We start from the raw sequence: 25,889 nt of genomic DNA, 5'->3' as shown, positions 1-25,889 counted from the left end.
GGGATTAAATGAGTCAACACAAAGAGAAGTATTGCTCCAGTTTGCCTGTGGCTTAGCCAAGTTTTGTCCGCTTGAATTGCGGAATTGGGTCTGAAATTGGAGCAATAACATTTCCTCTTTGAGTATTGTGCTGACCAGATCAGTGTGTAGAAATAAAAAGTGGTGATGTTTGTTAACAAGTCAATATTATAAATCCTTCTGTTTTCTTCTGCTAGGTAAGTTCAAGATGAACTGGCTGTTTCACAAGCTAATGGCTTGATTTGTGAAAATGTAGCAACTGTGTCATCAGCGTGCCTTGTAATATATACTAGAAATTAAATACCTTTTAATATAAGTGATATAAACACGTCTGTTTGTCAGTTAACTGAACCTGAGTTTATTTTTGAAAGAAGTTCAGAATATCTTCATTTTAGATAGGAAGTGTGACCCTTTGGTTTTGTATTTATCAGAACCACTTTTTAGGAAAAAGCGCATTGAGGTTTTTAATTGCATGAGTATATACACCCAAAAATTTTATAGAAAATAATGGCTTAGAATGTCCATTCAATAAGCTTTATTTGAATGGACTTACTGCTGTTCGTGAGGTACTTTTAGGGATCAAATGTGAACAATTCAGAGCGAAAAGATTGCTTAAACCCATGAAATTTCTGTATGAAGAGTAGGGCAGGCAGAGACTGCAGAACCTCTTGCAGGACAAGCCACTCCAGTGGCTCAGTCTGTACCATTAGCTACATTTACCATAAAGAAAAAAAATGAAAATTCCCCCTCCCTTACCCTGTAACTAGAAAACTGCTGCTTTTTCCCTCAACCACACTGATCTGAATTGAGAGTTAAGGATTATTTATTTTGTCCTGTAAACTTGGCTTCTTTTTTTTTTTCTTTCTTCCCACTAGAAGAGCATTAAAAACACTGATTCACTCTGTTGTGCCCAAGCATCAGCTACTTGAAGCAACCCGAGGGGGAGAGACTAATGAACTCTGTGAGAGGGTAGCTTTTGTGTGGGATTTTCCTTGCCTGTTTTTATTTTGCTGGCTGCAGAGTAAACAATAAGACACCTCTTTCCCTTCCCCTATAAATTCAGTTGATTACCAGCAGTTTTCCATTTGGCTATAAGAGTTGCTAACTTTGTTTCTATGGCTGTTCCTGTCAGGACCTTTTCATACAGAACTCATTTCTTACCATATGGCCTTACCCACACTCCATAGAAGATCTTTTGCTGTGTGGCTTTTTTTTTTTTTTTTTTTTAACATTTCATCTACAGCTGTCTATGTTCAGTTTGGGTTGTCAGTGGAGTAAGCCTGAGAACTGACAATTTTTGTCTTGGTGCTGCTTTTTGGGGAAGAAGGGTTGTTTTAGTGAGTGGGTTTGTCGTGGCATCGTGTGTAGCTGTCACAGCTGGGGCAGCACAGGCTGGGAGGCAGGGCTGAGGGGCACTGGTATTGGCATACCCTGCACCTTGGTGTGACGTGCCAAGGCTTCTTCCAGGTAACCAGCATGGTAGTGCAGCCCTAGAAAGGAGGAAATGAACAAGCATTTTCTCTTTGCATGCTCTTAAGAGTGGAAAAGGTGTGGACCATTTGCTTTCTGTCCCATAGGTATTGAGTTCAAACAGTTGAATGGACTAACATTGTAGATGTTCTCTTGATCTCCTTTCAAACATGTTTAAGTCTTTTTCCATAGGCTCTTGTTTAAAGGAGTACGTTTATGCTCTGCGGGTTTAAGGCATTAATGTTGTGTGTAGTTCATGTGGCTGCTGAAATGAGAGACTATTAAGTGGCGTTATTGTTGAGAAATGGGAATTAAGGAGTAGGAGGCAGCATGTCTCTGGGAAGGGGGAGGGAGGATGGTAAGAAGGGTCTTGGTAAGAGTGCAAGTACAATTGTGTGGAAGTGCACTCATTTTAATACTTGCATTCTTTTCCCTCTGTAACAGTAAAATTTTGACACATCCATGAGATTTAAAAAAATTGGGACTGTGATCAAAACCGTGATACTTTATTGTTCTTTGCTTTATAATTGTCTATCTCCTATTATTTAAAATTATTTTCCCCTAAGGAGAGGTGCAATCTGATGTGATTTGCCTTTGCTAAGTGTCATATAAAGCATAGAGTGTGATTGTATTAGTGAAAGTGTATACTGAGACTTAATACAGGAATGCAAAAATAGACAATTTTGACACCCTTTTAACTAAAGGGGAACTTGACGTATTGAAGGGAAAAATCCTGGTGTATATATTGAGGGCAGAGAGAGAATGAAAGGGCATTCATGAAAGAAGAAATTAAAGAAATAAAGAAAAGCCACAATTTCATAATTTTCTTTCTCCCACCACCTTTTCCTAAGACATGTTTAGTATTGTTTTGTATATGTGGAGGGTTCTTGTGGGTTGGGAGCACTGGGTGTTCCTGTGCATGTTTGTTCTGTGTATTGATTTAAGAGAGTTTACCCCTTCAGAGATCACCAAAATGGCTTTTAGTAAATTATCCATCTTTATGGTACTTTGCCCTTTCTGTCTCTGCACGCATGTGTAGCACAAATACACTGCTTGCCTGGTGAAGGGGCACGATGGTGGCTGCTTGTTTTACTTGCTTTCAGTGTGGCAGAGATATTTATGTCCCCAAATACAAGGCTCTAGGTATCAACATTGCCAGAATAAATATGTTGGCATATGATTGTCCTTAGTGGCTTAAAGTAACTGAATCCTGTTACCTGAATAGTACCTGGAAAGAAGAACCAGAATGTGTGCAGTTCCTCTTAAGAAAAGTAAATTATTGCCAAAGAGTTGCTTATGGACTAACCTTGTAAAGAAACCAAAAAAGTCTCTTTTCTTACCCAAAATGCTTTTTGAGTATCTTTGAAAAAGAGAAATGGGTGGGAATACCTGCTCACATACTGTGAACATAAGTAGCTTTCCAAAACCTTAGTATGATACAGAGCACAAACCTAATTTGCCCAGACTTTTTTTTTTCAGTTGACATCTATTTGCAATGCCTGTTTAGAATGGGAGAAGTGAACTAAGAAATCTGCTTAAACTGGAAAAAGTGCATACACAAGGCTTATGTGAGTCACATTGGTGAGAGGTGCTGGCAGGGTTTGACTAAGGATTTAAGACAAGGTGGGCTAAATATTAAATGAAACTACTGTAATAAGATACCCTCATGGGATGAGAAAGGACTATTTCTTGTTTTACCCACTCGGTGTGAGTGCAAGTAGTCATAAAGTAACAAAACTTGAGATTATTTCAAAGCAGAACATAACAAAACCCTCTGTAGGGTTCTGCTGCCTGGGATAAAAAAGCTATAGGATCTTTGCACATTTCTACTTTCCTGAAGAAAATAGGGTCATGAGGAAGGTGGAAAGCATCCTGCAAGAGCTGACTGCCTGAGATGGGAGTGTATTTCCAGGAAGATACTCTATACTTTTCTATTTCCTTTCCCCACCTATTGTGTTTTTACCCCGTGCAGAAGAGTGCTCGCTGAAGTCAGAACGCATCCTTGTGGGAGCTGTGGCTGCTCTGTTCAATTCCGTCAGGACCCAGCTTTGTCCCTTACCCTTTGCTACACTTTTCCGTTTGGTTCGGGATTTTTCTGGAGGAGTTTTGGGAGCGGGTTTTCTGTGGGCTGGCACGCCCGCGGTAGAGAGAGAGAGAGAGAGAGAGTGCCCGCGAAATTCCCTGTTGCAGCCCGGGAGCCGCGCGGGAGGAGCGATCCCGGCAGGAGCGATCCCATCCCGGCAGGAGCCGCGGGCTCGGCAGCACGTGGGGCACGGCCGCTCCCGGTCTGCTTGCTGCTCCTTCTGTGCTTGCTGCTCCTTCTGCCCCTGCCGACACTAAACCAGCTGGGTCATTTCTAGCTATCCTTGCTGCGTGTAGAGGGGGAGAGGGGTACGAGCTTGGTGTACTTCCAGGCATTCTTGAAGAATATTATTAGGACTTCTTAGACAGGGGCGAATAGGGAATGAAAGGGCAAAATCTCAAATGTGCGCGTGATCTCTTATGCTGGCTCTGTGTGATTCCTCTCTTGGCCATGCAAAGCTTTATTCAATTATAATTTTCCCTTATGGATAATTGGTATACAGAAATAATGCAAAAAATATTTTTTTTTTCTCATGCATCAGTAAACAGCAGATTTCAAACTGATGCACTAGGTGACAAGTTAAAATTACTTGCAGCCAAGAAGCTGATGAAGGTACCAATAGTTCCATATTAAATGATGTGTTTATAGCTATTCTTGTACTTTTGAAGTGACCTTTCAGTTTTGTACAATAGGTGTCTCACTATTGCCATAAATTGAGGTGCACAACAGGACCATACCTGTTTTGTACTTAGCTTGCCTTTTTCTTTTGCTGTTTATGAATCTGGCAGGGAGGGGAAGTAGTAATTTTAAGGTGGCATTTCTTCCTTGCTGATCTTCTTTCCTTCTCCTTTTCAGGAGGTTTAAGCCATTTCTGTGCTACAAATGTTGGCTGGCTAAAGTTTTAAATTGTATCAAACTTTTTCAGTCCCTTGAAGTCACAAGGGGAAGGAAAAAACCTGACTCCAAACTTTGTGCTAGTCCTCAGGATTAGATGATTAAAAGCACAGATTGGTTTTTTTGGGGGTCCATCTTTTGGGTGTTGAGCAGTAGAGAAGGTGGTGTAGGTTTTCCTTCTGAAATGAAACGTGAGGTGTAGTTTTGTGAAACTTGTATAAGTGTTTCTGGAAAGGATTTCTCCCCAACTCCCCCCTGCCCTCCTTCTCACCAGTGGAGATACCCTGTTCAGTGTGAGCACTGGTGGCCAAAATTGGACGTGGGGCTGGGGTGATGTTGGTATGGTGGCAGGGCTGGTGTGCAGGGATCCTTCTGTGAATGGCCCTCCTTGCTATGAAAATCATGAATTTTAATTTGAGTCTACAAGTGTGAGAGAGTAATGGCACAATACAATTTGAAGCTCATTGAATAGTGTATTGGCTGCCAATTTTGTGGTTTGGGGTTTTGCCGTATGAAAAATTCCCAGTATTTTTAATAATGAATGAGCATCCTCTTTTATGTTCTACTTTAGGACCCAGCTTCCAAGTTTCAGGTTGCTGTGTGAGATTATTTTGATGTCTCAGAGCAGTATATCACTATTTTAGGGTGTCTGTTTTGCAGCAGTATCACTTGCTGAGATGACGGTCTAAGGAAAACTTTGCAGCCTTCAAGGAAATTTTCTGCCCTCCCTATTACAGTGAAGCAGCTTCTGACTTTCCCTGTTTTATTGAAAACGAAACCTTAACTAGGTTGTGTGGTTTTGGGTTTTCGTTCTCCCTTCCCTGCCTATTTATATGATCAAATGCTGAAATCTGCTCCTACTTGCTTGAGAGGGAGTGGAAACAGCTGAGAAATGCTACAAAACCAAGACCTGTTCCTATTTTCTGGCCAAATCATGTTTGTTGCTTGATCTCGTGGTTACTGTAGTGTTGGGGGTGACACCTCCACATGAGGAGCACTTGGGGCAAGGTGGGTTTGTGCTGTAACCTGTGCTCCTGCCTTGAACAAAGCTTGTTGGAAAGAGCATTTCAAGATGTAAAACACTCAATGCAGGCCTGGGTAGGTGGTGGTGTTAGGGAAAGGCGTGTATTTTAAAAGGATTTGGGGGCGAAAAGGAACGCTTTTGATTTTATTGCTAGACAGGAACATCTCTAAAACTTGTTTTGCTTCAAGACTTCACTGGCTTGTAAAAATTGAACTGTTATAAAAAGTCCTTAAAATGTTAAGCATTTTTTTTTTTTCTGAGAGAGGCCATTATTGAGGAATTAAAATGTGAGGTAGAACTAAGTGTTTGAACACAAGACATTTACTTTAGCTGGTCTGGTGTACCAAAATGCAGTTGAGACCTTCCAAGCCTCGACTGCTCTCTCTCTCTCTCCTCTCCCTTCCCCAGAGCCCCCCAGGATGGTCAGGCTGACCCTACTAGCTCAACATACCTGAGCCTAGCCGAAACTGTGTTAATCTACACATTCCTGTAAATCCCAAGGGGTTTGTGGCATCTCTGGCATTTATTTGTTCTCTCACTTTGGGGGAAGGGAGGAGACAAAGGACTTGGCTGTGAAGGCAGCCAGCACACTGCCAGGCTTTGCAGTAGCACTTCAAAGTAAATGTTTTGTTTACTAGATAAGTGAAAACTGATGTAAATTTGGGGTGAAAATACAATAAATTTACTGATTCTTACCCTCTCTTCCCAATAAGGAATGAAGAATGTTAGTCATATAAATATTAGAAAACAGTCCATTGTTAGATTAATGAAAAGTTTAATATTAAAACAAATGTATTTATTCAAATTTATATTCCTTACCTTGAAAGAATGTATGATCTTGGTGGATTAAAAAAAAAAAACAACAAAATAACAAAAAAAATTCTTAAAATATGTGAAGAAGAACGTAGTACAAATACATGGGATTATCGCACCCATTTATAACAGAGAATTAAATACTGAAGGCCTTAAAGCTAAAATAGAAATACTCTTCAAGAAAAGTGGAGGCTTCATGAAATGTAACAGCTGTCAAATGTGTAACGAGTATTTCTGTAACAGTTCTTTGGACTTGAAATGGTTTTGACCTGACATTCCCCCCTCGGCGATCTGTTGGTTTTTTTGAATTCTGTATTTGGTTTTGCCCCTTTTAGTATGACAGATGCTTAAATGTGTGACACTGCTATGTATAGTCTATCTTGCAATAATGTTTTCTCTGGGTTTTTTTTAAAAACTATTTTCTTTAATTTATCTGCAGGAGTCGGAAGCTTCAGATCAGGAATATCCCGCCTCACTTGCAGTGGGAGGTAGGAAGTTACTTTAAAAAAATTATATCTTTGCTTGAAAACTATGTTTCTGTTTCTCTCTTTATCCACAGGACTTTTCCCCTTCCCCCACCTTTCACTTGCTTCGCACACACCACCCATTCTGTTCTGGGGAAAAATCCTTTGGAAGAGGGAACAATAGAGCCTTCTAAGCAATTCAGATAACTGCCTTCATTTCTGTTTTCCAAGTTAACCATAAAAAATGTTGAAATGGATTCCTTGGTGAATGCTGACTTCCTGATGCAGTCACTCTCTTTGACTGAAAGCTCATCCATTTCGGACATTGCTGCTGTTTGGTGTATGAGTTCAGCAAACTTAATAAAAGTTCTTATTTAAATACTTGGTCAGAAACTTTTACAGAAGCGGAAAATTAGTTCTGGTTCTTTTTTTGGTGTGGGTGAGGGTTTTTTTGGGGGCTCTTCTTTGTTCTCCTTGTTCCTCTCAATTGATGGCATTATGGCAAATTGTTCATTCACAGTATTCTGGTTATTGGCTCTCACCAGTATAACACATACTTGCTGTTTACTCCACAAATAGTGTTCTAATTTTTGCAGTAGATGGCCAACTGTGAGAATAGATAGATCTGCTTTCTTTACTGTTTTTCTGCCTTGTATATGTTTAAAATATTTCTTCATTAGTGGTAAGTCATCCTCTTGCCTGAGGGAATTTAGAGGGTGGTGGATTTGGGGATAAAGTTCCAGTAGCATTGTTCTCCAGCAGGTTTGGTCTGCCCCCTTCATCTGACTTCCCATCTGCAGCTACTTCTTTGTTTGCACTGCCTGATTGCCTCCCAGCTTTGAAGGAAAATGGAGGCATTGGTCTGTTGAATCAAGGCTGTTAACGACAGGGCCCCTTTGAGGTATCACACCACCTCTCATTGCTCCAGCCTGCCTTTCTGGTGCCTGCTGCCCATGTGAGCTTTTCCTCTGTGCTTCCCAAGCCTTGGATACCCCTCATCTCAACAGTATCCACTTGATATCTCTTATTTCAATTTCATAACTGCTTTTTTATATCAAGCTTCTGGGAATCATAGTAATACAAATGGTTGAGACTACTAATTTGAAGATTAACTTATTTTTTGGTACAAAATTTCTTTGAGGATTTTGTGTAAGAATAGTATCAGAGCAGAAGAACGCAACTTAGGGATGTGAATAAACAGATGTTTAAAAGAAGTACTGTTGAGCAGAGTACTTAGAAATGCTTTTACCTGCTCATGACTCCTTACACATGTAGCTAATATTGCTTGTTTATTACAGGTATCTGGCCTGTTTCTCATCTGCTTTCTGACTTTTAAATGATCCTTCTCCATTGTTGTAATTTCTATGGTGACATCTGATCTCAGACAGATGTTTTCTCTTGCCATCTTTTTGAAAATATTTTGTCTTCCTAAAGTTCCCAAGGAAGAGTTAAAATTTTCTTTATTAAAATAATCTCAGACTTGCCTACATGTCCGCAAGTTACTTTTACAGACCTGACCCTTTGAGCACAGAATTTATCGACCCCAAAATTTCTACAATATTTTTTTTGCATTCTCTTGCAACATCAGAGTCACCTACCAAGTACAGTTTTTCCACTAACTTCCTAAAGTTGTTCTTTGTAAGTGCTGGTGGTCTGGCACCTCTGCACTTCAGCAGGTAAGCTTTGTATGTCCTTAAAACAGTGCTGATAAAGTACAGCAACTGGTGATTAAATTCATCAGGGAATTGTCTTAAATCAGTTTACCTTGGGGTCTGATATCTTTTTTTTGGTGTTAAAATCCTTGAAAAAATTTCGTTTGAACTCTGCAAGAAGGTTTTTGATGATGCCCCCTTAAAACAAGTCTTTCTTAGTGAGGAGAGTAGAAATGTATATGTTCAGAGAAGTATTTATATTGAAGCAATGTTCTTGCAGAATATTTTCTGAGTGGATGGTATGTGAGTGTGCACGTGTAGCAGGTGGAGTGATTTTACTTAGATTGTGTCTTATAGTCCCTCTGTGCCAATTTGCTTGCCTCATCACCCCTTTGTTAATTGCTTGAATCAAGACTAACTTCTAATAGGCGTGAAATCCTTAAAACCAGACCAAACCAACTGATGAAAGAGGTCTCTAGGTTAGTTAGTCTACCAGCCCTCATGCATGTTCCATACTGAAATACAAAACACACTTTGTACTCTGCAACACCTTTCCTTTTACTGTGACACAGGAAAAGTGAAAAGAACAGCAGATTATTGTTCTCGTGAACTGTTTTTCCCCAGTATAGCTACTATTGAGAAGGTTAGTGTCATTCTTTGCAAAAACTGTAGAAACTGTCTTAATTTTTTTTCTTTATAAAAACAAGCTCTTTATAAAGCCAGTGGGGGTGCCCCTAGAAGTCAGTGTGCTTGCCTCTAGTTCAGTGCTTCACAGCTGTTCTTGCTGCCAGGCTGTCACACAGTGGTACCTGTATGCCTTGGGTCATGTGGGACTGGGACCTAGAGAGCTTCTCTGTGCACAGAGATGGCCTTTGGCTTACAACAAAACACCCACAGGGCCCTCTTGTAAGGAAGGCATCTATAATGTTCTCAAATACAGCTCATCTGCAGCAAGGTATGGTCATAACTTCTATTTCTGAGCACTTCAGATGAGTTTTGCCTCCTGGTTTCCAAAAACAGAAAAAAATTCAGGCAATATTGAAGGTTAATTTGAATTGCAAATGTTTTGAGATCCATCACCTGAGGAAGGTGCCCACTGTTGATACAGGTCCTTTATTCTCCGTTCATGTAGAAGCTGGCTTTTGAGATTTGTGGAATACTGGAGTAAATCTGTTTCTGGTGAAAACCTAGAAATTGTTCACTGGTGTACTCTCTTATTTTTCTAAGAGATATGCATGTCTATTTAGGAAAATCTAGTGCCTTTCATAGAACAGAAGAGAGAAAACATTGAACTTTTGCGATAAGGAAATTTTGACTTTCCCTTGGACATAACTGAGGTGTCCTTAAGACTCATGGTGAGACACTTGGCCCACAGTTACTCCATATGGATTGGGAAACAGTGTGTATAAATGGCCACAGAGTAACAGGCAAGATTTTTTGGGAACCAAGTACAGAAATTCAGATTAACTATTTGCTTTCCTGGTTGCCCCTTTTGACAAAAATATTCTAACTAGTGTTCTCCTTCATGTAGGTTGATATTGATTAAAATACTGGCTCTTAAAATCAGTCATAGCAATTTGGCTTGTACTTGTTTCCTCTGTGCTATGTTAGACCTCACTGTGCACTTATCAGACCATCATGGCATAAGCAAAAAAGGTAAGATAACCCTTTTAGACCATATTCAGAGCTAAGTGGTGGAGAAAAAGGCAGATAATGAACTGCTGTAATCTGCTGAGTTACTACTTTGAAACAAAACCATAAGGTTGCTATCCTGAAGAGCTCACTTGAAAAGTGCAGCTGTAAAAGATAAAATTCTAATTTATTCCAAGGCATTCAAGGTTAAGTTTGTACAAAACGTGTCTGGTAATTAATTTGAACTTCACAAGATTTTTGGCAAAGTTCTGAAGGTTTCTGTATGTGTGGGTTGGGTACTCTTGTGCTCCTTGCCCAGCTAGGAGAAACTGGAGGTGGAGGGAAGACAGCATCTCTGTATGAACTAAGAAAATTTAGAAGTTGCCTCAGACTGCAGCTGGAGTCTGGACTGGTAGAGGATTAGCCAGGATCATGTTTTCTACTCATCCATGAGTTCACTTGTATCTTATGTCTACCCTCACTGGATTGTCTAAGGATTCTGGATCAGTGACTAGCTCCATAGAACATCATGACTTCTCATGGATGATCTTCCTTTTCTGCTGCTTACACATAATTTGCCTATAGAGGTTATTGCATCCATAATTTGTAATTTGGAGAATTCATGCATGATCAGATTTTATCATTCAAATAAATCAGTTTATCTTGTTACAAAGTCTGTTTTGTGAAGCAAACTCTCAGTGCATCGTTTTTAGTGGTAGTATGTGGGTGGTAGTAGTGTAGGTATGTAGTGTTAGTGCTCTTCCCCTTGTCTGTCCTCACTCTTGAAATACAAAGCCTAGACTGATGCTAAGAATCACGACTAGCGAAGGATTTGGAACACCCTTGTTTCCCATTCTCCACATATACCAGTCTCATCTCTTACTCATTGGAAACAAGTACTCTGGCTCTGTGGTCACTGCAGGAAAGTAAATAGATCTCTTCTTACTCTTTCCTGAACTGCAGTCTTGTAGCACACTGATTTAGCTCCTAATTTGTGATGGCAAGTACCCTCTTAGCTTGTGTGTATTCAGCACTGGAGGTGTATTTGCAAGACAAAAATATAGGCCCTCTGGAAGGAGATCTAGGTATGGCGATTTAAAACTGAAGTACTTAGTTTGTTTCTGGTGTAACACAATGGAGATTTGAGTAGAATTCTGAGAAGGAACTGTGCAATGCCAACTCCTTTTATTTCTTTTTCTTTTAAAACATTTTAAAATTAGCATCTACGGGTGTAGAAGATGCTTCAAGAGATTTTCTTTGCAAATATTTTTTTCATGTATAGTGAATAAAACACTAGAGAACAGACTTTCAGGACACAGATGGTGCCAGAAATGGCACTTGCTGGCTCAGCAGGAAGGTAGCTGTTGAAGAGTTCCCACTTATCTTCTGTAGGCTTATTTCCTTATCGGTTTGGATGGAGCAGATAAACAGTGTTGATGAACTTGGTAACAAAAAAGGTAGACTAAAAGCCGAGCCTGTTAAGTGTGAACCTGTTGAGTGAGCAAAGAAAGCAAGAAAAATGCTGTGAATGTGTATTCCTAGCTTTGCTGTGAGACATGCAGGTTGCTTTCGGGGACAGAAATGTGTGGGCAGGAAGGTCTAATTTGGCTTTTCTGAAGGCAAAAGAATGTTACTAAACAGGGTTTGCTTTTCCTCACTTTTTCATGGAAATGAAAAATGAAGTCTCATAGCTATGTTGAGAGATCCAATGTTTCAGATTCCCCAAGCAGAAGTAGTAATGGAAAATGATTTCTAGAGCTAGAAAGTGAGGGTTCTACCCTGAGATTTCTGACAGTGCGAGGAAGGCGGAGATCACTTAAACCTATCTGCATATTTTGTAAGACAACTTTCAGTATCATTAAAAGAATAGAGACTGATTCTCACTGAGCAAATGTTTGTAAGTCTTGTAGTGCACTGAGTAACTGTCCTGAGGATCTGTAGTAGCTTGTATTGCTGGTTTGAATAAAGCAGCTAAGCTCTGTGGGGTGGATTGATTGCTCTTCAGAGATGCAGTGTAAAAACTTACATTGATGAATGGTACCTGCTTAAGATGCAGCCCATTTTAGAATACCAAGGATATGAAGAGGACAAGTGGGGATCTTGTGGGTTTTAGGAAAAGAAATCCAATGAAACTATAGCAATAAGTTACAATTATATAAAGTAGATATTTCTCATAAAAACAAGGCATAAAGAGGAGATGCAGGAATGAGCTGTAAGCACAACGAAAAGAATTCTAGAAGTAAGGTGACTCAACAGATGTATAAAATATATTGAAATATGGTCTCACCTCAAGCTTCCTCCAAGGATCCTAACTTAATGTAGTACTATAAAAATAATGTTTAGTTGTAAAAATGCAAGCAGAAAGCTAACCATGCACAAATCTGCTGCTGCTGCTGCTAGGTCTGGGAATCTCTGGTAGGGATCTTTGAGAAGGGAACAGAAAACAGTGTGCTACATCAGGCACTAAGCTGTATTTCTTGTCAATTACTACTTGTCCTACTCAGCAGGTGAACGGAGAACAGGTTATTCTGCTCTCTGCAGCAGACTTTTACATATTGGAAGACCTATGATGCTTTGAGAGGGTTAAGGAGGGAGTTTAAGTTCTTTCAATCTCTTCTCAAGACTCTTATTTCTAGGCTATTGATTGTTGTGAAGTCTCTTACCTGGGAATGTCCCATGAGATTTCTCCAGAGTAATTGCTGTAGTTTAGGATTGCTTTGAGCTCTTGTCCCCAGGTATATTGCCACCCCATTTCAGCTTTGTGCCATCTTCAAATTTAGTGAACAGAAACCTGATACAACACTAGATGGTGTAGTCCCTGCAAACCCTGTGAAACCGAGCCTTTTATCTTGGCAGTAGGCTGGTAATGACTGTTACCTGACAGGGATCCCAAGGTCAGCTTCTCACCTGCTGTTGTGCTGTTGTCAGTGTTTGCCTTATGAGTTTGCTGTAGGGGACAATGTTAAAAGCTTTTGGAAGAGAGATTCCCTTCCCCTGATTAATTTTGTTATAATGAGAAACTAGAGAGATTTATCAAGACTTATGTACGTCAAACAAAATTTGAATCTTGATCACATGCTTCACTTGATTCTTAACTACAGGATAGAGGGCAGAGTAGCTTCTGGGGCAATGCACAACCTCAGAAAGGCACTGCTTCCTCCTGGGCTTGGATCTATACCAAGGGGAGCATGGGGGGCTGCCTTTGCTCCTCTTCTGACAAAAAGAAAAGAGAGAGTGATCATCACTCCTTTGTTATCTGACCTGGGACACACACTCTGAATTAACTGTTTTTTCTGCTCTGCACATACTTCCCATTATCTGCCTGGGCTTACCTGCAGGTGAGGCAATCTGATATATAAAAGTAACCATGGCAGGCCACCCAGTTTTCCACTTCAGATGACATACTGGCTTATGTTGGGATTTTAATTGACTGGCTTAATTATAGAGGGTGATATTTACAAGTATATGAGAGGTAATCAACACCACTTGCAGGTGTTTAAAATACAATGTGGGAGTGGAGGTCCTTGGATAAATATGCAATAAGCATGTTTCTCACTTAGATTGATTTATTCATACAAATGTGTTGGTTACAGTGCTGCTGATAATTGTCATACAATTGTTATAAGCAAAGGGGAAAATCCAATGAAGAAAGTTTAATTTTCTTTGAGATTTGGGCTACAGCATTTTTTCATTTAAATCAGAGTCATACTAAAAACACTTGATAGTGATACTTTTATCAAGCATCTGCCCCTCTGTAAGACTTAAAATCCTAGAAGTCTCTAATGAAGGTATTTTGTTGTTCTTCTATTATAGTTGTAGGCTTAGAAAAGTCATTGCATTAGTTAACACAAAGGTTTCTCTAGGAAACTTGTACTGTAATGAGGGGGGAAATTAGAGATGAGGTCAGGGCTCTGTTGCACTGAGGAGCTAGAAGATACAGAGGGTGGTCTTCCAACCAGAGGAAATAGACATAGTGTTAAATCCCTGTTTTAGAGAAACCAAAAGACTCACAGGATCAGGGCTGGTTCACTGACCTAGTTCAGAGGTGTGAAAGTTGCTCTTCTTACTCCAGGTGGCCCAGGTAATTAAACCAAAATAAGAGGAAGTAGAAGATTTCAGGCTGTGCTGCAGGAAATGTGGTGTTGGGTGGATGTTCAGGCAGCCACAGGACTTGTGTGCCAGAGGAAGGAAATTTGGCTGAGCAAGTTTTAAACTGTGCTGTGAGGTCTCAGCTTTTTGACCACGATCTTAAGCTGAGTAGTAAGTTGCAGTGACTTTGGGGCAAGGTTTGTGAGCTGCTGTGGAGGGGACAAGGAGTGGAGGAAAGCTTCCACTTGGACCTGAGACTTTTCATCTGTTGCCTTGTCTGAGCCACACAGCTTTGTAATTCAGTGAGTTGCCTACATATCTGTGTTAGAGTGTAAGCTGCTTTTTGCTGTGACGGGCTCTAATGGTCAAAACACAGCAAACTGGTGTTAAGTGTTAAATGTGGCCATTCCAGCTACTATGTGCATAATATTTGTCTTTTGAGGCTGCATTTATAGTCCTGTGTCTTACTTCCCTTTCAGAATTCAGCAGTAGAAATAGCCAAGTGAAGGGTATAGAAAAAGGAAGAAATGTTTCAGTGCAACTGTTTGATCGAAAACTCTCCCCCATCCAAATTTGCTCCATTGTCCTGTGACTGAGATGAGAAAAAGTCTGTTTTCATTACTGGATTTTAGTCTTCTATGATGAAGGAAATCACAATCTGTAATCTCTTAGCTTTTCAGGAATGTTCTAATACCTAAAACAGCTGTTAGTGTGCAAGAATTTCGGCATTGTCACCACAGAGTTGCTTGGCACTGTTAAAACAATGTGTTGCTCACAAGCCTAGAATAATAGTTACTTGTTTATCCTGTCACTAACAGTGACTCCAAAACTTGAGAAATCTTAATAAACATACAAAATTTTCTTGATTCAAAACTTTTTGGGAAACCAGCCACCAATCCTTACGTTTTATTTGCAGTTCTAGAAAGGTGTTGGTGAAAACCTTTGTTCAAGGACTCAGTTGTCAAGGTGTTGTACTCTTTAGCTATAATTTCTACTTAAGAAGTCACTTTAATCATGATGCAACCACTTTATGCAACATTGTGGCATGTTTGTTCTGAGAATTACAAAACCATTCAGGTTGGAAGGGGTCTCAGGAGGTCTATAGCCCAACTTTCTGCTCAAATCAGCAGTCTGTATTGTATTCAAGCCACATTGCTTAAGGTTTTGTCCCATCTAGGAGATCTCTAGAAATGCAGTTCATGCTACCTTTCTGGGTGATGAGTTCTAAGGATTAATTATTCTATTGGTGCGAGGTTTTTTCTTATACCTGGTGAGGACATCTTAAGTTGTGTCAACTTAAGCCTTGTGTCTCCTGTTCTCCCACCCTTCATCTCTGTGAAGAGTTTGGGTCTATCTTCTCAGTGACCTCTGGGGCAGGCCGCTGCTATGCTCCACCCAAACCTGCCCATTTTTGGGGCTCAGCATGCCCATTTTCCTTAGCTGTTCCTCACTGCAGAAGTCTTCTAGTCCCCAGTCATCTTGGTGGCCGTTCACTGAATTCATTCCAGGTTCTCAACGGGTGTCTTGTACTGGAGGTCTCAAAACTGGATGAAGTATTTGGGTGTGATTAATTATCCCCTTTTACTCAGTATTCATTAACTTTCCTCCATCCATTGCCTGTGTTCCTGTTAATACAGGTTGTTGACCTTCTTTGCTGGCAGACCACAGACACTTGTTTCTGCCTTTCAAGTAGAAAGTGTCCAGGTAGAGTATCATCATCTCAGACCAAATGTTATTCAGTATAGCATCGTTCCTGGAACTTAGGCTGGATGTGGAACTTCTGCAAGTCTGTCACCTGTGTATAGCAGGGAAACCTGCCTGGGAATGGTATTGCTTCTCTGCAGATAGAACTTAGATGTTGTATGCCACTGCTGGATAAATTTCCTTAAATACAATGATAAATTAAGCCATTTTTTAAACTACCCTTAGGTGGGACAGCCTGGAAATCAAGTAAGCAGCACCACCACACTTCTGGGAAGAGCTTCAGTTCACATGTAGTGGCATGAGCTTGTTTACCACTGGTACTCCAATAGCACAAACCCCAAACTGCTGAGGGACTATGTGATGAAAATTACTGGTTCTGAAGCTTGCAACCTCATAGCAAAAATCTCAAATTATGCTTTTGGTCCACAAAGTAATATACTTTTTAAAGAAGAAAAATGTATTTATCCCTGTCAAAGCTGTTGACATAATTTTTCTTCGCCTTTCTCATGAAAATTTACTGTCTCCTAATTAACTATTCATGCTGCCAGATATCCAAATCTTACTCACTTAGGTTTCTGTCTGTCAAATAAGGAACCAGTAGTTCCTACTGGTGTTGGGTCTTCTACTGAAGTGCTGATTTTAGATGCTCAGAGTGCAGCCCAAAAAATCCTGAAGAGATAAGCCATCTATAGCTTTTCTGTTGGCATGTATGGAGCTGCTGGTAAAGCTACGTGCTTTTATAAACAAAAATGTCCTTCAGATGTTGTAAAATTGGTGTGATTAAGAAAATAGTTACTCCTGTCCTGCTCTTATGGAAGTTCTGAACTAATTTCAGTTACCTGCCTTGAAAGAAGAGGCCACTAGCAGGGAATGTTGCTTCAGATTTATCTATTGTATAAATTGAAAAAGAATTGAAGGAAGTGTATAGAAGAGTTGTTCCTCAGGCAATAGTACAAGAAACTTTGAGCTCTTGTTTGCAGGAGCCAAAGGAGTAGAAAAATGTTAACTTCAAGTGGCCTCGATTATTTTTAATCCCCTCTACTCAGTTTGTGCATTAAGAACATGAAATCAGCATCACTGGGTCAGAAGAGAGGTTAGTGTACAGTCATGTAACCCACCTTTGCTGTGCCTTGGGAGGGGTGCAGGAATAAGGGCAGGGATACAATGACAGTTCACCAGAGCACTCTACTGGCTTTTTGCATTTTGCAGCCCAGAAACCTACTGACCTAAAACCAGTGAGTTTGTATTTGAGAAATTAATTCAGAGTTTCTGGTAAGCGTGTTACTGAACCATGCAAACTCCTGACATCCACAATACACTGCAGTGAAGTGGCATGGTCTTAGGGCATGCTGAAGAAAGAACTGTCCCATTTCACATGCTTTGAACTTCCACCTATCTCCCAGCTCCTGCATTGGAAGGAAGAGTGAATAGAAATAGCTCTGTTAACCTATTCTCCCTCTCTATTTTCCTTATTGTTTTAATGACTTTTATTCCTCAGCCCTTTCTTTTTCATGCTGAAGAGGTAGAACCTCTTTTTGGTAGCTGTTTCCCATTCTTTGATTATCTTTGTCCATTCTTGGAAGTTTTTATTGATTTGGAATTGACTAACTATATCTGGCATTATTCATTTTAGATTTTCACTTTCTGAAGGTAGTTGCTGTCAGACACCTCTCTGTGTATGTATTAGGCTTTGCTCCTTTGAGTAACAACAACCCTACCCACCAACCAACCAAAAAAACCTGAAGTAAAACCAGTGGAAATCTGGTAAGTGGAATAGGAGTTGCTTCTTGTATCTCAAGAGATTAGCAGACTTTTCTTTTTTATGATGGCTATGGCAAAAATTGACATGATCAGTAGTGCAGTATCCTCATCTGGGCATGCTGCTGGTTGCCAGGAAATGTTACATTTGAATCATATGTGTACCACATGTTGACCTAACTTTATGCAACTGACTCTCTTGTGGAGGGAGGGGAACAAACTGTGATTATTTTCAAGGGCCTGGCTAGTTCCTGTAGATGCTATAATGCAATGCTAGTCAGCACATCTCTGCTCACAGTTGTGCTTAGGCACATGGGATTTTTGTCTCTTGCTAGCCAAGTAGAAACTGGCTCTTGGGCTCTCTCTCCAATGAACAAGTCTTCTGTGGGGCTGCTTCTGACAAAAACTTACCTCATTGCTACTTGTACGAGTACACTGCTGGATTGCCCCTGTGCTCCCCCCAGTCACTGTTTTGGTCGTAGCCTTTCACTTGACCATTCAACACTGAGGCCCCATCTGTACCCGTTGTTGCTGCTCCTACTTGCTTTCATCCAGTGCTACAGAAAAATCCTGAGTTGTTTCTTGGATGAGGGGAATAAAGGAAGAAAATGAGCTCAGCTGCAGAATCTCCTGCAGAAAAAGGGAGACATACAACTGAGGCAGGCAGTGAAGCTGTTGTATCAAGCATGGGGAAGTGTCAGAGTCTTATGGGAAGGCAAGAGATACCAACACAATCTGCAGCTGCACAATGCCATTGCATCCCTAGTGCTCACTCCAGGAGCTGCATGCTCCTGGGATTTGGGCATTGGCAGCTGGGCTGAGGCCTTCAAAACCTGCAACGGGGACATGAATTTATAGGTAAGAGGTCTCTAAGAAGTAGGTGAACGCCAACAGAGCCAAATCTGCTGAGCAGGGGGAAGAGAAGTGAAGGTCTGTTAATTTTGTGTTATTCTAAAGCCTGAAGCTCCCTCTGATCCTATGTCCCAAACTGGTAGCCAAATACATGTGGGCAGGGAGGGAAGGGAATGTAACTTGAAATAGCTTCCTTATTTTCAGACATTGAGTGTTGTGGCAATCAAAAAGGGGGGATGTGACTAAAAGCCATCAAAACCACTTCCAAGCACATGCTTTTCAGTGAAGCAAATGAGCAGGATTTTTAGAATATAATGCAAACAGGAAATCACTCTGAAAACTGTAGCCCACCATTAACTTGCAGAGGGAAGACAGATTAAAACTATCCTTGCAAACAGCTGCTTTGTTATAAAACCTAATAGGGAATTGAATGCATGTGTAAGAAATGAATCCAAATCAACACCTTTTATTGGGTACTGGGTTTTTTTTTTTTGTTGCTCTTAGTAATAAAATCAGGCTGTTGTTATGTGAGTAGTAGATACCTGTTCATGCAACAATTTCACTTATTTGCTCACAGAGTTCCTTTACTGAACTCATTGTTACCCAGTGTGAGCAGCAGCTAGGAGGCCAACCTCAACTGTGTATTTTGAATCGGAGGGGTTATAATGATGAGGTAGTGGCTTCTAAGAAGGTGTTGCACTGGATTTATAATTAAACCTGTAGCCTTCAGGACTGCACATAGTAGCTACTGCCCTTTTGGTTGTGGTTATCAATCTGCTGCCCATTAGCGAGTGTTAATGTGGTTGTGGAGATTCAGCAAAGTTCTGGTCTCTGCAAATCTTACATCCTACCTTCTCAGCACTTGTTTCCTTCTCTTAGCATGTTGTTTTCTAGTATTTCTGTTTTTCTGTCCAAATCTATAGGAATTTACAGGAATGATCCATGCAAGCTTACAGTGAAATGATGTGGATTGCATCCCAACTACAGGAATTATTTTCTTTTGTTTCTTTTTTTAGGGTACAGAACCCATGTGGACCTGCAGCATTCTCACAGGCAGCATGGGATCAGCTCATTATCCCTAACTTTATGATTTGTGGGTATTGCCTATTGCAGCCCTAATGGTTGCTGTTTTAGGTTGCTGTCACAAGCTGGGACAATTTAAGTACTTTAGTGACTGCAACCTTATAGATTTACTTGTTGCCATTTCATTTCAGCCTGTTGCTAATGTTCAGTAATTATCAGTAATTCAGTAATGTTCAGTACAGCATGTGTGTAATCCATCAGCAAGTTTGGGTTTCATACCCAGGAGGTAATCTGTTCCGGGTGACATCCCATTTTTTTCAAACATGTAGTAGAAGAAACTGTGATGGGAAGTAATTTAAAACATGGCTTTGTGTTCTGGGACTGAAGTGGGAATGTGCAGAGAGGATTCATGATTAGATCAGTGACTGGGACTCTCCCAACTGCACAATCTCCTGTGAATTGTGATGGACTCTGAACACCTTTAGCATATGCAGATGGCTGTATAAAAGGTATGACCTTTTTAGCTATGCCTTTTTAGATATGTAGTGTGCACACAAGACCAGCCTTCAGATATCTGAGCTCACTGGCTGTGAAATTCATTGTGGGATCTAGGAGGAGGGTGGAAGGACTATGAAATATATCAGAAGAGAACATAAACTTTTGCCAGTTCAGCAGCTGAGAGGAAGAAAAAAAATCAGGTGTTCCTAACAAATGTTAGAAGCAAGTGCCCATGATTTCCACTACTTCACTACATGACAGCTTCTAGTCTAAGTCAATGTCTAGTGGTGCCTCTGGAGCCTACAGAAATGCACATGTTGGTGGTTATTTTGTGTGGCCATATGTTCTAAAAGAAACTTTTGCCTTTGTAAAACAAATAGGAGAACTCTCAAAGCTGTGTCCTCACCTGACTAATGAAATATCTTAACCTGCTTCAACATGGAAGTGTGGGTTTGTTTCCAAAATAGATATAAGCTATGCAATACTTTGTTTCAGCTTGTCAAAGACTGGTCTTGCAGCTTTCCTGGGATGCATGAGGCACTGATGTGCTTGCAACTGGCCTTTGTGTCTTCCTGTTTAAAGTCTGCAGGCAATCATCTCCTCCATTCTTTTGGAAAGTTACTGTCTACAAAGCAAAGAGAGGAACAACTTATCTTGCTCTTGCAGCAGGAATACTTGATTTACTGAGCTTATGCATGTCAACAGTTCCAACTAATTTGCCATAACCAACGTGTTTTGTGGCCACCCTTGTGTTCCATTGTACATGCTTCCATTGTGGAGTGGCTGTTAATTTCTCCTCTATTTAGACAGTGAAGTAATGCAGTCTCACAGAGGTGAGGCAAGGAATGGGTCATTGAGGCTGTGATGTGTGAGGGGTGTTAGGGCTGTAGGCTCCAGTATCCTTGGATTACATTGACTGCTCTGCATTGCTCCCAGTTCTTCTGCGTGGTAGTGTCTTCTGAGTTTTGTGGGATTAAAAGCATTGCCTCCCACATGTAACTGGTAAGATGTCTTTTTGTTGGCAAAGAATGTACAATGCTGTCTTTTGCTTGCATTTTTGATGCAGCGAGATTGGCTGCTTTAGTAGCTGATGGGAGCTTCACAAATGCAGGGGAGACCTTCTGACCTTGAGATTAAGGAGTGAACTCATCAGGTCTGTTTGGTTTTATGACCTTTCCTGTGCTGGGGTGGTGGCAAACTTGAAAATCTGTTCATGGCCATGCCAGACTGCTGATGCAAAGCTGCTTGGAGCTGACCCCAGGATTCTGCAAGGCAGGAGGTGCTTGTGCTTGGCTGAGGGTCAGCAGGTTGTTGGTGGTAGAACACAGGAGCGTCTGTTGGAGATCCCTACTGCTGCTCCTTAAGCCCATCCCTTGCAGTGCTTGGCACCAGGAAGTGTGCCTACATGCACTACCCTGCTAGTATCATCACAGGTATGGAACTCTGCAGTGTTGTCCACATATTTTAAGGCCTTTAAAAATATTTTTAATAAACATGAACACCACTAGATCAAATACAGAAGTGAGATGATCACTGAGCTTCTGACCTGCAGCAGAATTTGCCCCTTTCAGAGAAGCAGGTGTTACAGGTTGTGTGGAAAGGCGGAGTGGAAGTAAAGTAATATACTGTTTTCTGTAGTGACTCAAAAAAAAAAAAAAAATCATCTTTGAGGAGTAAACAGGTTGTAGGCTGCCCTGTAACTAGTGCAGTGAAAAATCTTCATGGTGCAGTGGCATTTGGCAGTTTTTCTCTTTAGATTTCTAGTTTAGTGGAAGGAAGTACAACCAGAAACGATCAAAACCTTTCCAGCAGAACTTCAACTATTTTCTACTCTGTATGTGGTAGAAAACATGATCTCTCCTGCCTTCTCATATCTAACCAAGTTCATGTGATCGGATTTGGGACAGAAGAAATTTCCATTCTGCAAGTAAGAGAAAAAGTTGCCTTCAGTCTCAATGGGAAATTTTCAATGAATGATGATAAAGCTACTGTCTAAAGCATAAGAGCAGGCATTGCTGACCTTTTCTGCCAGAGAGATCTGTGTGTGAGGGAAAGCCCCTAGAAATCCCAGACTTCTGCAGCGTGTTGGCTTAGTTCACTGTCACTTTCTTTAGGTCATGGCAAAAACTTTTTACTTGTAAAAGTTAAGAGTTTGAAGTTGGGTTTTTTTGAAAATGTGGAAAAAGAAATATTTCTCGAGAGTGTTTATCTTTTGTCATCTAATTAGAGCAGATAAAGGTAGGCACTTCCTCTCACAAGAGTTTTCTCTCATTCAGGCAGTGGTAAATTTATAATCAAGTGAGGGATCATTTGAATACTAGTTTTCAGGATATTGATATCATCACATTCAATTTGTGTCTAAGAAGTTAATTATAGATACTGAATATTAGTTCTGCTTTTCTTTTTGACATCTTAAGCTTGGCAAAAGAAAAATGTAGATTATAAAAAGATTGAAAATTAAAGTCTCTAGCTGAGTTCTAACATCTCATGCACACTTACTTAAACTTTTAAAAATGCTTTTAAATAGATTTTCGCAGACTGTTACTCTGATGCCAGATTAACAGTGCAGGGGTATTTCTATAAATCAGCAGAGGAAAATTTTACCATCAGCTGAATCCCATTCTTTTTCTGCAAAGAAGAAAAGTTAAAAAATAAACCCTAAATAATCCAACAACAACCCCAAACTCAATCCTTTCTCTGTTTGTTAAACGTGCTAATAAGCATTTTCATAACCTTACCTGAAAAAAAACCCTACAAACATGGTTGTCCATGAATTATTCTCTCATTTGAGGTCTCTGTCTTTCTCCTTGCTAAGTATTTGCTTTTCACCAATTTGTTTTTTTCTCTGAGTTGAGCAAAAAATGAGCTAAATAATAAGTTTCCATTATCTTACCTGCTTGGTGACCTTTCTGATGTTGGTGTTAGCAGATAAGTGTAGGTGCTGTGAGCTGTCGTGGTGCTCACTGGGGTGTGTTTTTTCAGCAGGCAGTTTACCTGATGGCTTTCTAGGCTTGCAAATTATTGAGTGAGGCTTCATACCTGGAGACTTACTGCCCCAAAAGGAAACTCCTAGCCTGTGAGCCAAGGGTCCTGTCCTTTTTGGCAAATAAGAGTGTTCTGCCATTCCCTTTTTATTTCATTTCAACTAACTGTTGGAGGAAGATGCTTTTTATTTTCTTGACTCCCACCTCCTCATCCTCCATGCTCTAACCACAGCAGCTACATGGTAACATCCTTATTCTGTATTCCCCAGGTGCTAGAGGGCCTCCTGGGATTTGTCGGACATGCAGATTTCTTGGGCCTTTTGCTTCCCTCAAAGATCAGGACAGGGGTGAGGACAGAGGGTGTCTTATCCTCCTTGCCAGGGAGCAGTGCTTGATTACATTGGTATGGAGAAGGTCTTTTATGAGCTTGAACTAAAGAGTTTTAAATCTCCGTGTGGATTTTTTTCCAATTTTTTGTGTAGTCCTGGTGCTGAAGATGTCATTCTTTCCAAATAATTTGATAGCCAAAATTTGGAGGATACAGAGACAGTTAGCATTTCAACAGTGCTTGAAGATGTGCAGAGCAAAGGGGTGGGAAATCTTAAACCTTTTCTTTTTGTGGAGTATGAGAAATAAGTAGTTGGAATTATATAATTGTGAGTATTTGTTTCACCAAAATAAGTATGTTTTCAGATCCCTTTGTTTTTTCTAGTTCTAGTGAGGTAATTACTTAAAAGTATAGAGACACCATAGTTGTTTGTAGGCATAAGAAATATCTGGTGGGTGATGTGGCAAGCATTACTTTAGAACAAATGGATTATTTAATGACTTGCAACTTTATGAATGCTTTCTATGAATTCTCTCTAAAACATCCTATTTAATTTTAAGGAAAATGAAAATTAATTTTTTAAATTTAAAAAAGAAAAAAGATCTGTATAACCAGAACTGCCAGGAAGTTTTATGTTGTGTTAGGTCAAGGAGGTATTCTTAATATAAAGCCTTCATATTCTGTGGTAACCCATAAAAGGAATCTTTGCACCTTTGATAAATGTCAGCATGTGTATCAGATGTACACAGGATCCTAAAGCAAGACTTTATGTTGTGGCTATCTTGTGTATAAAGGTACATAACCTATAGAATATTCAGTTTCCATCATGGTCATCATGGTCATTATGAATGCAAAAATCTACCAAATGCCATATTGGTAGAGGGAAATGACCATAAGTAAGCTTAGACCTTCTAATTCTCTATCCATTGCTATCAAGTCATACTCTGCTACGGTTTTAGAAAAATACTAGTTGAATTTGGCCAAGACATTTATAAAATAAACATTGTCAGTACAGCAAATGTTTCTTACAGAACTGATTGTGGATTCTGGAACCAACAAGTTCTAGAACCAAGTTCTAGAGGTATTAGTTTGTAGTTCTGCAGGCTGACCTTCTGTTCAAAAATGTCTGAATAACACTTTGCTTGCTCACATTTTTTAAGGTCTCCCTTACCTTGTTGAGTTCATGAAACTTTTTTTCACCCCACTGCTTGTGTTGCTCAACTGCCCATCATCTGATTGTAACTAATTTCTAGTGATCATTGTTGGTTGGTTCCTGTGTTTTTTCCTTGCCAAGGTATGATGGTCACCTGAAACAGAGGTAACTATTGTGCTAGGGTGAATTAATCTCTCCTTTATTTTTACTAGCATTTCAATTCACATCACTATTGCCTCTTGCATGCTTTTGTAGCTTTGGCATATCTGGCAGAATATCTTGCAGAAGCGCTGCTTTTCATTTCCCTTGGAGAACGATCCAGATGTAACAATGCTGTCTAAGGAAATCCTGCTGCTTGACTCCAGCTGCAGTCATAAGGGGGTCATTAACATGGTCTTTGCTCTTTCCTACAGTCCCATGCTATTGTAACTGTTGTCTCCTCTGTTGTGTATCTGTCAAATTTATTAATCAGCCCAGCCTTTCACAATCTATCAGTGAGAAGTTCTTTACTCCAGGAAGCAAGAAAAAAGATTAGAGAGAAATGTAAGAAACTAAAAGGCATAGCTTCTTCCTTTCTGTTTTTTTGTGACATAAGATTTATACAGTAACTTTGGAATATATCAAAATGTTAAGTTTCTTATTTCTAATAGCTACTTCATCAAACTGATTACTAAGTAATGTGAGAACATGGAACACGTGCTATTACCCAAAACACACAACCCACAGCAGCACTGTTGGATGCAGGTACCATGATGCATACCACTTGTACTGGAAGTGGTGTGCTCCATGTTAAAGTCTGTTTTGGGATCATCAGAGGCGTTTGACTGAGCAGGGCATTGGCTCTGTAATGTGTGTCCTGCATATTTCACTGATTTAGTGACATCTGAGTCTGTGTGTAGATGGAAGTCCACCATAAGTAAAGGTATTTGTTGTTTGGATATTCTAGTTATGTTTAGGAGGGGAAAAGAGCTTTTTAAAAAATATTCCTGAAGTGTGTTGGGCACTGTTCCCTCTTGTTCATGATGAATCCACTTTGTGCTGTTCAGTTCTTCATAGCGGCTTCTCACAGTACTTGGGGGATATTTGTGCTCCTCACTTCGTAACCTGTGATACTTGGATACAAACTTGGCCCACTCCACCCTCTCCTGCTTTCTCTGGGCTCTGCTTCAGGCTGGTGGGGCTTGGCAGGGCGTGAAGATGCAGTTTCCATCTTGCAGGAGTCCTCTGGGTGGGTCCTGCCGAGCACAGCCCTCCCCAGCACGGGCGGGCTCCCTGGTTTGGCGGAGGCTGAGATGTTCCTAGAGTGCGACGGACGGCTGGATTTTGTGTGATCCGGATTGGGAGGCTGCCCGTTTGGCTGCACCCCTCCCTCAGTGACGGCCCAAAATAAACATTGCGCAAATCGCCGGGCCCTCAAACAAGCAATCAGTGAAAATTGCTGGGCTTCCAC

General features: G+C 40.4%; 1 protein-coding gene across 2 annotated transcripts in view; it reads left to right on the top strand.

The window, feature by feature from the left end:
• The window catches only part of IGF2BP3 (insulin like growth factor 2 mRNA binding protein 3), a 112,188-nt gene that overhangs the window by 19,211 nt on the left and 67,088 nt on the right, over positions 1-25,889 (top strand). For both annotated transcript variants that reach the window (XM_083867591.1, XM_083867592.1), the window contains exon 3: positions 6,742-6,790. In XM_083867591.1, coding sequence (XP_083723717.1) covers positions 6,742-6,790 — 49 coding nt within the window. The remainder of the gene's footprint in view (positions 1-6,741; positions 6,791-25,889) is intronic.

Source organism: Zosterops lateralis, assembly GCF_965231275.1.
Source record: "Zosterops lateralis genome assembly, chromosome: 1".
Classification (NCBI taxonomy): domain Eukaryota; kingdom Metazoa; phylum Chordata; class Aves; order Passeriformes; family Zosteropidae; genus Zosterops; species Zosterops lateralis.
This window is presented reverse-complemented; position numbering and strand designations above follow the sequence as displayed.